Genomic DNA, 12,952 nt, shown 5'->3' with positions numbered 1-12,952 from the left:
AGATTTTATTTATTTATTCATTTATTTATTTAGAGAGTGCAAGCAAGGGGAGGGGCAGAGAGAGAGAGAGAGAGAGAAACTTAAGCAGACTCCCCATTGAGTACGGAGCCTGACACAGGGCTCCACTCGGGGTTCAATCTCACGACCCTGAGATCATGACCTGAAAGGAAATCCAGAGTCAGACGCTTAACCGACCAAACCACCCAGGCACCCCAAATTGTGTGGCTTTTGAACACATTTATTATCTCCTAGTGTCCATGGGTCAGGAGTCAGAGAGAAGGGACTACTTAACTGGGTCTCTGCTCAGGGTCTGCTAAGTCTACAGCCAGGATGCTATCAGGGCCATGTGCTCCTGCACGGCCTAGGGCTTATACAGCTTGTCGACAGGAGTCACTTCTTTTTTTGCAGGATTGAGATCCAGGTCCCCATCTTTTGTTTGTTTGTTTTTGCCATCTTTACCATTTTTTCCACTGTGGTAAAGAACATAAAATTGTCTATATTAGCCGTTTTTTAAGTATACAGTTCAGTAGTGTTAAATGCACTCACACTTGTGAAACACATCCCCAGAACCTTTTCATCTTGCAAATCTGAAATTCTGTACCCATTCAACAGCTTCCCCTCCCTGTCTCCTGGTAACTATTCTGCTTTCTCTCTCTATGAATTTGGTGACTTTAGCTACCTCATATAAACTGACTCACACAGCATTTGTCTTTCTGTAACTGACATATTATATGTTTGTTTTTCTGGGCTGTCAGCCTGGGGGCGCTCTCAGATCCTAGCTGTATGTACCCCTCTTCCAGCCTCGCGGCCTACTGCTTCAGAGCCAGCAGGAGAATCTCTCACACTTTGAATCTTTCTCTCCTGTCTCCAATTTGCTGTGACTGAGCCTTCTGTAACAGAACATTATCGCAGCAGGGACTCCCATCACCTTTGTCATATAACGTAACCCAATTAAGGGAATGACTATCCCATTATATTCACAGCCTGCCCACCTTTGAGTAGAAGAGATTAGACAGGACCTGTATAACTGAGTGTGGGAGTTGGCCAGGGGCATCTCAGAATTTTGCCTACCATGTAGGTGGAGAACAGATTTGGAGATGGGGGACCAGAGAAGAAGCTGGAGACCTATTAGAAGGCACTGGAGATATCTAAGCCATTGCTTCTCAAAATTTAATGTGTATATGAATCTTCTGGGGATCCGGTTAAAATTAGATTCTGACTTAGCAACGTTAGGATGGAGGCCTGACGCTCCCTAACAATCTCCTAGGTGATGATGATTCTGCTTGTGAGATAGCAAGACAGAGACAGGCTCACGGGGACTGTGGCTTGGACGAGGCTGGAGACAGTCGGGATGAGAAGCTGGCTGATAAGGATATAATTTGAGAGTCGACCCAAAAGGGCTTGGTGGGAAGGAACCAGAGGCACAGGGATGACTTTCATGTTCAGAGGATGACCGAGATCGTAGGAGGAGTTTACTTCAGGGCAGAAATCCAGGTGTTTAGTGGGATTAGCCAGATTCGAACACACACAGAGATGAACACTAAATGATGTGGGAAATAGCAGGCTTATTAATCATATGCAGTGTTACGAGACACTCAGTGTTTGTGGCACCACAACCATGAGACTCTTCCTAAGGGTCCTTGAAAATTTCTTGCAGCACATTAAAAAATGTAAGCAATACAAAGGGTCTTGTTGGTGCATGTGTGGTTTCTCCGCTTCTCTTGTACTGACATTAGTGAAGCAAACAGTGTTTTCTTTCCCACGTGCCAGAGTTCTTTACAGTGAAATTAACATATCATTACTCAAATCATTAAAGCTGTTCCTGGAAGCCAAAATATGCACCCCTGGGCAAATTTAAAGCATACCACATTCCAGCTCTCTCTAGGAATAGAGCTAGATTTTAAAATAAAATGAGTTTTCAGCACCTATTGATTTTCGTAGATGCTCACAAGGAGATGAATTACCTCATTTTTCCTGGCTATCTAGGCCATTTAATGGCATGACTAATTAACATTTCTTTCCTGGGCTAAATTATGCAAAGTTCACTTTGTCACATTATGAGTGCTTTGCATGGAAGTGAAAATCTTCTCTGAAGCCTTTATCACAAAAACAAGATGGCAGAGTCTAGGGCTTTGTGGAGGATAGGCTTACTTCTAATTTCTCTAAACATTAACCATGTAAAATCGTGGCTTTACCCACACTCATTTTCTGGTTTTTGTTTATTGTTTTTTAAGATTTTATTTATTAGAGAGAGAGAGTGAAAGAGACAGCATGAGTGGCGGGGAGGGGCAGAGGAAGAGGGAGAAGCAGACTTCCTGCTGAGCAGTATGCCTGGAGGAAGAGCTTGATCCCAGGACCCTGACATCACAGCCAGATCAGAAGGTGGAAGCTTAACTGACTGAACCACCCAGGCGCCCCACCCAGGCCCATTTTCTAAAAGAGAAGCCTTTGAAAGGGAGATAAGCCAAAAACTGCTACCACCCTGTTCTTGGGTGGGATCGCGGGAGACATGTAGAAAGAGAAAAGTTTAAGACTTTTAAATAAAACATACCTGTTCTTTGTGTTGCTTGGGCTCTAGCTAAGGTCATATCCAATGACAAGGTTACAAGAGGTAACCTTCATTTCATAACCTTTATTTCAGGTAGCATGAAATAAAGGCAGCACAGGGCAGCTTTGCTTTAAAGGACGGGGCATTCTGTGGAACAGGTGGAAATTTACTTCAGCATAGGCAAAATCTTTATAGAAACCTTGTTTTCTGTTTCATAAAACCTGGTAGACTTCATGACCAAAAAAAAAAAAAAAAAAAGAGTGAGAGAGAGGAGGAGATATTTCAAGGAAAGCATAGTGATTATGTTTTTATAAATCAGACCCTGAGCAGATGACAGTTAAACCAGATCATTGAAAGGCAGGGGTGACAGAAGGTCTGAAGGAAACTACTCCCATTGAGAGTGCTAAGGAAGTCAGAATTTAACACCTGCCATCTGGACACATTTCAATCTGGAACCTGGGCTCATCCAAACTACCTGATACAGCCGTTAGGCTTTCTGTTGATTTGGAAGAGTCTGATGGCTAAGCAAAGCCATTGTTGACATAGCTTCTCTTATAGTCCTCTTTTTATAGTGTATCCCAATAGAGCCCAGAACCCATACCCATGCACATTGGTTTAATGAACCGATTCAAAGAGATTCCATTTTTTTCTACTATTGTATCTATTTTTATGGAACATATGAGCAACTCTATAATATAAAATGTAGCTTTTGCATAGTAATTTAAGAAACTAACTTCTTACTCTTTCCTTTCCTTAGGAGCACTGAATCAAAAAAACTGGGGAAAGAAATACCCAACATGTAGTAGCCCCAAACAGTCTCCTATCAATATCGATGAAGATCTTACCCAAGTCAATGTGAATCTAAAGAAACTTAAATTTCAGGGTTGGGATAAAACGTCTTTGGAAAACACATTCATTCATAACACTGGGAAAACAGGTAAACTGTTTGCATTTTGTTTGTGACTTTAATATGTTCATTGGGCTTACAGTATGTTTATATCAGTTTCATTTCATTTTCATGTCCTTCATTTTATTTCATTTCATTTTCTTTGTGTGATATTCTATGAACTGCATAGAAGCTAAAGGTAGAAGAAACCAAATAAAACACAGTAAATGGGAAGTTTCGATAACATTTTGAAAATGTGTATAAGAATAAAATGACCAAAGTCATCACATCGTATTCTTCAATAATAAAACAATAATGATGCCTCCACCAGAGGGTATGGTAAAGATAATGCAGTATACAGCTTATATCTTCCATCTCTGGTTAAATCACTTAGTTAATCAGAATTTCCTTTTCTTGGACAACGTATTGGCTCTGGTTGCTCAGCGTCATGCTACATTCAATACTAGGGTACAAAAAAAGGCAATCATCTATAATTAAATTTTAACAAAGAAATCAGTAGCATTTCTATATAGAAAGTTTAAAATTATATACTGTCCTTAGGAAGCACTCTGTAACTGCTTTTTTTAAAAAGACTGTCTTTTTTTTCTAAACATGCAAATTATAACACCATAAAAAATTCCAGTGAACAGTAGAGGGACAAAATAGTCTTGAAAAGTAAAGAGCATTCCTTCTCTGATACCATATTTTAAATAAAGTTGTATGTATATCAGGAAGTTATAGAATAAAACAAATAAACTCATAGGAAAAATATTCTAAGTTATAATAGGAGTTATGTTGAGTGGTTTTATCATTAGTGAATTCTTTCTCTGTTACTGATATTTTGGTAATGCAATTATTTGAATGTAGTAATTTCATTTTAGGTCCCATAAGGGTAAGAATTTTTCTATATCAGTTACTGATACATAATAAACATTCATTGTTTCTCAATGAATGAATAATTAATAAAATTATTATATATTGTAAGATGTTAACTAAATTCATAAAAGCATGTTGTCTCAAATCTTGACATTTTCATTACCAGTTTTGAAGGATGTTACAAAGACGTAAAGCGTGTAACCTCTGCTTTATTTTTCTTAGTGGAGTGTGTTCAAGGTCAATTTATCCTTAGAGCATGCTTTTTAGGTTCACTACTGGCACTTTAAAGTGGAACTATGAATTGTGAAAACTTTAGCAAATTATTTAAGCTCTCTCTGATTCAGTTTCCTTATCATTAACATAGACTATAATGGTATCTCTTCCTTCATTGTGTGAAGTTCTGTAAAAATCAAATGTTTAACACATGTAAAGTACTCTGTGTGAAGTATAGCACATTGGAAGTGACCCATGAATATTGCTGTTGTGCTTGTTGTTGTTATTATTACTGAGGGAAGTTTAGACCTTTAGCTAGCTAGCTGCAGTGTTGGATTCAGTCCCTAATGCCAACAAGTGGTTCCTGCCTGATAGAACAAAGACTATTTAAATCTGATGGAGGGACATTAAAATCTAGCATAAGGCTCTCAAAAGAAACATTAATCTTTAGATCATTTGTAAAATAAAGTCAAAATATCTGCTGTGGAACTCAAATAGGAGAGTTTAAGATTCTGAGTTGCCAAACATCACATGGCCAAGACCCATCAGTGGGAATGGGATTTCCCACCTGCTTTGCCACGGTGTGGGACAGAAGTTCCAGAGCCTGATGAAGCCTGGGATGATGCTTGCTTGTAGGGATCAGGACATGGGACGAAAACACCTGCCTGATAAGGAGTAGGAAGGGTTGAAAGTGAGAAGTAGGGGGCACTCCCAAGAGATGATTTTCTCCTCCACTATTCTGTTCCTTCTCTCTTTGCTGTGTCCCCTCACTACCATCAAATGCCTTAGGAAAACAGAGCTCTGGGGTAATGGCAGTCTTAGGACACCAAATGGAAGAGGGCAGGTGGACTGGTGTCTTCTGCTGTTAGAGTCAAATCGAAGTTTGTTTTAGTTTATATTTGGGGCAATAAGATACACAGAATGTATTTTGCAGAGTTACAAGTTCAGCTTCCAAATGGTGACTTCTTTTGTATTTATTTTATTATTATGATTACTTATTATTACTATGTTACTTATTTATCAAATAAATGACTTTCTTAGTGTATCTTTGATAGGAGAAAATTTAGTTGAAATTTATAATTTTGATTTTCTGGAGCATAGATACAACTTTGTGTTTTTTCTTTTAAGTGGAAATTAATCTCACTAATGACTACCGTCTCAGTGGAGGAGTTTCAGAAGTGGTGTTCAAAGCAAGCAAGATCACTTTCCACTGGGGAAAATGCAACATGTCTTCTGAAGGATCGGAACATAGTTTAGAAGGACAGAAGTTTCCACTTGAGGTAAGTCCCTGGTTCCACTGGCCACTGTTTCATTTTCTAAATCATTGAGATTTTATGTAGCATATAATTTGATTAACTTCTAATCCAATTTTATAATTTATAGTTATATTTTGTTTCTTGTTTAGCATCTTCCTTTTTCATTAGACTAAACTCAATAACGATCATACTTGATTTTCCACTTCCTGGCAACTCAGAGGGCCACCCTGTAGACATCTGACCAGCAAATGCTGATGAGTGAAGAAATAAATGAAATTCCTTCCACAGCTCAGGAGGGGAAAAAAGGGGAAATTTTATCAATTTACTGGAGAATCAAAGAAATGCTAAATAAATGAGAACATTTTTCAACTTTAAAATTGGTTATATACATGTATATAATTCTAATAAATAATGAGTATGCAGTAAAACAAACACTTTCATACATGTGTGGAAAGAGTATTAAATTGGTAGTTTGCTTGTTTTTATCCAGAACTTTAAATGTTTCATTCCCAATGCCCACCATTTCCACTTTTAACAATTTAGTCTAAAAAATAAGACATGCTCAAAAATGTATGTGCCAAGATTTATTTACAAAAATAACAAAAAGTTGAAAGAAAAGGAAATGATTATAAATACATTATGATGGAAAGGCTCCTGGCTGGCTCAGTCAGTAGACCCTGCTATTCTTGATCTCGGGGTTGGGAGATTACTGAAAAATAAAAATATATTTTAAATTCCATTGTGATGGAATATTACAGGTCTTATAAAAACCGTATGTTTGAATAATTTATTTACACAAAAATTCATCAAAAGATATTAATGGGTTTTTCTTTTTTAAGATATTACTGCTTTTTAAAAGCAGGATGTAAAATAGTATGCACAGTATTTAATACTCTGATTTTGTGAAATGTGAAAATAAATTAAATAGAGACTGAGGGTCCAGAGTCTAAGTTGAATGGACTAGGTTTGAATACTGACTTCACCATTTAGGTGTTATAGACGTGACGTTATACAAATATTTAATTGACCTAAGCTTCCGTGTCTCGCTTGTGAAATTGACATAAGAGTAGCACCTGTCTTATGAAGTTATTATGAGGATTAAATGAGAGAGGGAATTATTACTGTTGTAAAAATAATTGAGGGAAACCGAGAAGACATGAGTAGTGATTTTTCCCTGGGTGATGGCATTTTAGGTACCTTTTCTCCTATCCTTTAAAATTCCCATGTTTTTGAAATTATTTATAATGAAACTGTATTACTTTTATAGTCAAAATAGTTACTGATAATAAAAATAAGACAAGTGAATTATCTGTTAAAGGACTAAAAATTTTTGATGTGGATAAGCACATTCAAATTTATAGTTTATAAATTTATGTTTTTCAATATATTAAATATCCTTAAGGAAAAGCACATTTATCAAATTTGGTTTGTCAAAGAAATAGAAGTCAATCCATTAAACATATAACATTGTCACTTCAGGGAGTTTGCTATGTCACAATACTACTTATTGAGAGCAAAGAGAAAAAATCAAGAAAAAACCCTAACAACAAGAAAAGCCCTAAACCAGCCATATAAATGGTACAGAATCTGTGCATTAAACCTCAGATATTTTTCTTATTTAAAAAGCCTCTCAAGTTCTCAAGAACTTGAATCTTAAGAGGGATTGTTTGTTGCTTCTCCTTTTTAAAACTCTCTCCATGTAATTGTGCAAGCAGCAGAACTCGGGGATATCCTTGACTTGGTCTTTTTTTTTTTTTTCCTGGTCTCCTGCATCCTACAAGGAGGTCTTCTCAGTTCTGCTCCTAAATGATGTGGGAGGGCAGAAGAAAGTTCAAATTACCTTCGTCGCTAACTTAGATTGTTAAATGTCCCCCAGCTGGTCTCCCTCTCTCTCTAGTCTTATTCTCCTCCATTCTGAACCCTCTTCCCCGAAAGGCCTGCCACCTCCCACTCCTGTTAACCGAAGTGCATCCAGTGTTCTCTGTTGCTCTCAAGAGCAAAGGGTTGGGACTATCTCATGGGCTTCCTGGCGGGGCCCCTGCAGCCCCGTCTCCTCTTCTGTCCCACGTGCTCAGCCGCAATCACAACCAATTACTTCCCGTTTCCCACAGTTCTTCTTTCTTGCCTACTGGCCCCAGTGACTTGAACATACATTCACCTCTTCTGCTTTTTCATCATTCAGTTTTTATGCTGCTTATCCTTTAGGGGCTAGTTGAGCAGTCCTTTCTCTGAAAAGGCTTTGCGATTACCCAAGGCAGGAGCCACTGCCATTCTCACAGCAGCCCAACACCTGCTGTTTCTGCAGTCATAGCCCCCCAGCCACGCATTGGTCTTCACAGAGGCTTTCTGCTCTCCCCTTAATTATTCTCCTAACTAGCTACATTACCTGATTTCCAAGCTCATGACATGGGGAGCACCGAATTATAAGCGAGAGTAGGAGCCATTGTCAACAGACACATGGGCTGAAGTAGAAATTAACAAGGAATATAGTCCGGCAGGAGAAGAGGACACTTAAAATAAGGAACTTAAAATTCTTCTTGGTATCTTTTTAAAAAGACACCAAGTGAAACTCCTTTCGAGTTTCACTATTAATAGCATGTACCTGGGGGGTGCATCCGCTCTCACTCCTTCTCCCTCTGCCCTGCCTCGTGCTCTCTCAAATATATAAATAAATCAATCTTTAAAAAAAAAAAAGAATGCAGTATGATAATGTCCAAAAAAGGTAACTCAGACCCTCAAGAGAGGTGTGTCCCATCAAAGAATGAAACCATATTTGAAAGAATTCCAGCAAAATAGTTAAAATAACATTTGAGAATTTATAACATTAGATAATTGTTCTAGTGTATTACTACCCCAGTATGCCCTGGTAATGTCAAAGTGACCATTTCTCTCCCAGATGTGTCTAACTTTGCATTTCCCTCCTCACTGAGGATGATAAGTGATAGTAAGTACAGTTGTACATACATGGAATTCATAAAATATTTTGAAACTCTACAGAATATAGGATTATACAGTTTACAGAATTTTTCAAATAGTATTTACTGAATTGGTAAATTATTTTATTGTCTCTTTGGTGACTTTTGTGATGTCTTTGTGTATGATAAAGCTGTCATTGTTATATTTCATAGATGCAGATCTACTGCTTTGATGCGGACCGATTTTCAAGTTTTGAGGAAGCAGTAAAAGGAAAAGGGAAGTTAAGAGCTTTATCCATTTTATTTGAGGTAATCATTATATATAGATTTAATGCTAACTTAATTCCTTCTTTAATCACACGATGTGACATAACAAGGCATATTTTTTAACAAATACAAGTGCTCGCAGGTGGAATAAGTTGTGATCATTTTCAAACAGAACCACTCCTTGGCTGGTGTGTTTTTAAAAGGGGACCCTTGCATTCATTAATTGGGTACGTCACTTCCAGCTGGAGCAAATGGTTCCGGGAGTGCACAGATTTGCTTATGTGTACATGCAAGACATCATAATGATATAGAGCAGAGACTGGGAATCAGCATTTTTAAACTGTATTTTTCGCAGTGGAAAACTTCAAAGGTAGCTCTTTTTTCTTTATTTGTTTTTATCTTGCTGTGGGAAAAAAAAAAAAAAAAAGTATGCCTTGGGAGGATTTTACTTTTGGAGACTTAAAATGGAATTCACTAATCTTTTCATTTTATTGAAGAGTTAATCAAATATTTTATTCCATTCTTAGAGTGTCTCTTTTCTTTAATAGGTTGGATTAGAAGAAAATTTGGATTACAAAGCAATTATTGATGGAGTCGAGAGGGTTAGTCGTTTTGGTAAGCTGTTTGGAGAAATCTTTTTCTTCCAGATTTCTGTTTCAGATGCATATGAATTTTTATTATATTACAAAAATCAGTAATTCCAAAAGGAGGAAGGAAAGACCTTTTCAAAGAGGACCCATCTTTTTATACAATTTATACACGTCTCACTAAAGAACATTTTATCCGAAATTTTTGTCATGTAAAAATCATAAAATGTCAGGGCGCCTGGGTGGCTCAGTGGGTTGAGCCGCTGCCTTCGGCTCAGGTCATGCTCTCAGGGTCCTGGGATTGAGCCCCACATTGGGCTCTCTGCTGAGCAGGGAGCCTGCTTCCTCCTCTCTCTCTGCCTGCCTCTCTGCCTGCTTGTCATCTCTCTCTGTCAATCTTTAAAAAAAAAAAAAAAAATCATAAAATGTTAATGTAAGTAGGAAGTCGAAGTTTTCTAGTTTTATTCTTGAAAATAATCTAATTCCATCGTGCATTTAAAATATGTTTCTCTATGTCAGGTGCCTGGGTGGCTCAGTTGGTTAAGCGTCCACTCTTGATTTTGGCTCAGGTTATGATTTCAGGTCTTGGGATCGAGCCCCAAGTTGGGCACCATGCTCAGTGAGGAATCTCCTTAGGATTCTCTCTCTCCCTCTCCCTCTGTGCCTCCCTTGCACTTGCCTACATGCACATGTGCACACGCTCTCTCTCAAATAAGTAGATCTTTAAAAAAATAAAAAGTAAAATGTGTTTATCTATTCTGCCTGCACTATCCATTTGTTAAAGACTCTAATTTATAATCTGAAATCAGTTAATTTTATAAAAATCATGTCTTAAAGTGAAAGGAGAATTGATACTCGGGTGAAAACTTATTTTCTGGTGGTTTCCTCCATAGTCCCTTCGCTTTACCATTATGACAGGGGTTTTTTGAAGAAGGCAAACACTTACACAGAAAAAAGATGCCATGTGCTCTGAAACTGTTCTGCCTGCTATGTCATGGATCTTGTCATTTGCCACAGCGAATGCTTGTAACAACATTGGCAAGAGACAGCAAACCTGTTATTATTGTTATTTTATCTTTCGTAAGCATCCACATACGCAGTATTAACGCAGCCCTGAGTTATTAACAAAATAAGGATTATTCATCTCCAGGAAGCTGCAAACTCTTGAAATTGGGAACCAAATTCATATATATCCTTTTGGAAAGCTAAAGCCGGGTCTAGGATTGATTCATCTTTGTCGATCACATGTAAGGACCTTAACTGACAGAGCTTTTCAGAAGTCAGGAATTTCTGAGCTCACGCAGCGCTGCTCTCATCGGGTTTTTATGAAAGGTACAATCGACGCAAGATGGAAGCTGTTCTCTCCCTCCGTCCATGAGATTGTAAGGCTCAGCACTGAATGCCGGAACCACTTACTCTTTCCCTCGTTTAGTCAGAAAGTGGATTCTGTCAAGACTGAAAGAAGGCAGCTGGCTTGCATTCCTACACTGAAACTGGGGTAAAATATGAAGCCTGAATGTCCCCGGGCCTCGCATCAGCCCGTGGGCCCAACGAGAGGGGTGTTAACACTGGTTCGTTAGTCCCGACTTGGGGCGCTGAGGCAGCGTGGCCCCTTCTTCTCGAGGCTTCTTCTGTGATTCCTGGGGCTCTCTAAAAGGGTCCTCTGAGGGTCCTGTGAGCTGAAGAACCACTTTGCTCATGTTCTTCAGCTAAAGTTTACTTGTTAATATTGACTCTCTGCCAGCCATTGAGAGAAACACTTCATCAGAGCCCCTGCTGCCACTGAACAGCCTCCCTGAGAATCTGGATGGCCGGCAGCGCGCCTCTGCCTCCAGCCTGGCTCTGCACGTGGAAGCAGAACGTACAGTCTCGTCGCCTGCCTGGGAACACACCCTCACTGGCCTGCCTTCACTCTGTGTTCTGTCTCCCCACCCTGCTACTTGTGCACCAACTTCTTCCTCCTCTTTCTCCACCCTCCCCGTGTGTCACCTCACCCACTAAATACTTAATATTGCGACATATTTGGCGAGGACACCTAAGCGTCTACCGCTGGTCAGTGGGAGTGGAGCCGGGATGGAGCTCCTGGTCTGCCCACAGAGTTGTTCCACCACATTGTGGAGATGTGTATTAGTGTCAGTTTGATTTGAATGGTTGTTAGATACAATCTGGACAAACTAAATAAGTTCTCCTCAAGGTAAATGTTTCTATTTTGATAGCTCTTAGACTAAATCTATTTCAGAGTCTAGAAAATCCGCTCATGCCCAATAAACAGAAGGCTTCCCAGTATCAGCCCTCAGCCATTGCTGCTGGGAGCCAAGGGGACTGAAGGCAGAGCTTCTCTGTAGGCAGGGACACCGGAACTGTAGCAAAACTCCCAAACCCTGCTTCATATTCTCCATATAACGTGAGTTGTTCAACAAACCACATTTTCAGCCATCATCAGGATTATAAAATCTGTCTCGTTCCAGTGTGGGCTGATTACTGATTTCCTGTATTCCTCTCCAAGAGACAAACCCATTTCCAGTTCCTTCCCTCCCTCCAACCTTTCATTCCCTTCCTTCCGCCGCACCTGCTCTTTGTTAGGCATTGTCCTACCCTTGGAGCGGAGAGAGAGAGAGAGGGTGAGGTTGTATTAATACAAAGAGAGCATATTAATGTCCCATAAGCAGAGTCCGGAGAGAAAGAGAACTGTTGGTTAAATTCTTTCAAGTCACAAAGGAAGAGACGCACCCCAGGTAACATCATCGGTGATTCTCAAATGGGAGTTGTCATTAGAATGGTTTCTGGTTGTTTCTTTTCTTTTTTTTTTTTTTAATATTTTATTTATTTGACAGAGAGAAATCACAACTGGGCAGAGAGGCAGGAGCAAGCAGGCACCCTGTGGAGCAAGAGCCCGATGTGGGGCTCGATCCCAGGACCCTGAGATCGTGACCTGAGCCAAAGGCAGAGGCCCTAACCCACTGAGCCACCCAGGCGCCCCTCTGGTTGTTTCTTAATCACAAATTCAGCCCAGGAATTTGTATACCGAAAAGCCCTCTCAGACGGCGTTGACATGGCACCATCTTAAATCTTATTGTCCTAAGTAGGAAGAGTTGTCTTTTTTTAAAAAAACTTTTTAAAATTTAAATTCAATTAATTAACCTATATTATTGGTTTCTGAGGTCTGTGATTCATCAGTTTTATATAACACCCAGTGCTCATTACATCACATGTCCTCCTTTAAAGGTGTTTTCTTTTTTTTTAATTTACTTGACAGACAGAGATCACAAGTAGGCAGAGAGGCAGGCAGAGAGAGAGGGGGAAGCAGGCTCCCTGCTGAGCAGAGAGCCCAATGCGGGGCTCGATCCCAGGACCCTGGGATCATGACCCGAGCCGAAGGCAGAGGCTTTAACCCACTGAGCCAC

General features: G+C 39.4%; 1 protein-coding gene across 4 annotated transcripts in view; it reads left to right on the top strand.

Moving 5' to 3' along the window:
* The window catches only part of PTPRZ1 (protein tyrosine phosphatase receptor type Z1), a 175,594-nt gene that overhangs the window by 89,308 nt on the left and 73,334 nt on the right, over positions 1-12,952 (top strand). For all 4 annotated transcript variants that reach the window (XM_032305162.1, XM_032305161.1, XM_032305164.1 and 1 more), the window contains exons 3-6: positions 3,306-3,485; positions 5,652-5,803; positions 8,908-9,003; positions 9,510-9,576. In XM_032305162.1, coding sequence (XP_032161053.1) covers positions 3,306-3,485; positions 5,652-5,803; positions 8,908-9,003; positions 9,510-9,576 — 495 coding nt within the window. The remainder of the gene's footprint in view (positions 1-3,305; positions 3,486-5,651; positions 5,804-8,907; positions 9,004-9,509; positions 9,577-12,952) is intronic.

This window comes from Mustela erminea, chromosome 11 (assembly GCF_009829155.1).
Source record: "Mustela erminea isolate mMusErm1 chromosome 11, mMusErm1.Pri, whole genome shotgun sequence".
Classification (NCBI taxonomy): Eukaryota; Metazoa; Chordata; class Mammalia; order Carnivora; family Mustelidae; genus Mustela; species Mustela erminea.
This window is presented reverse-complemented; position numbering and strand designations above follow the sequence as displayed.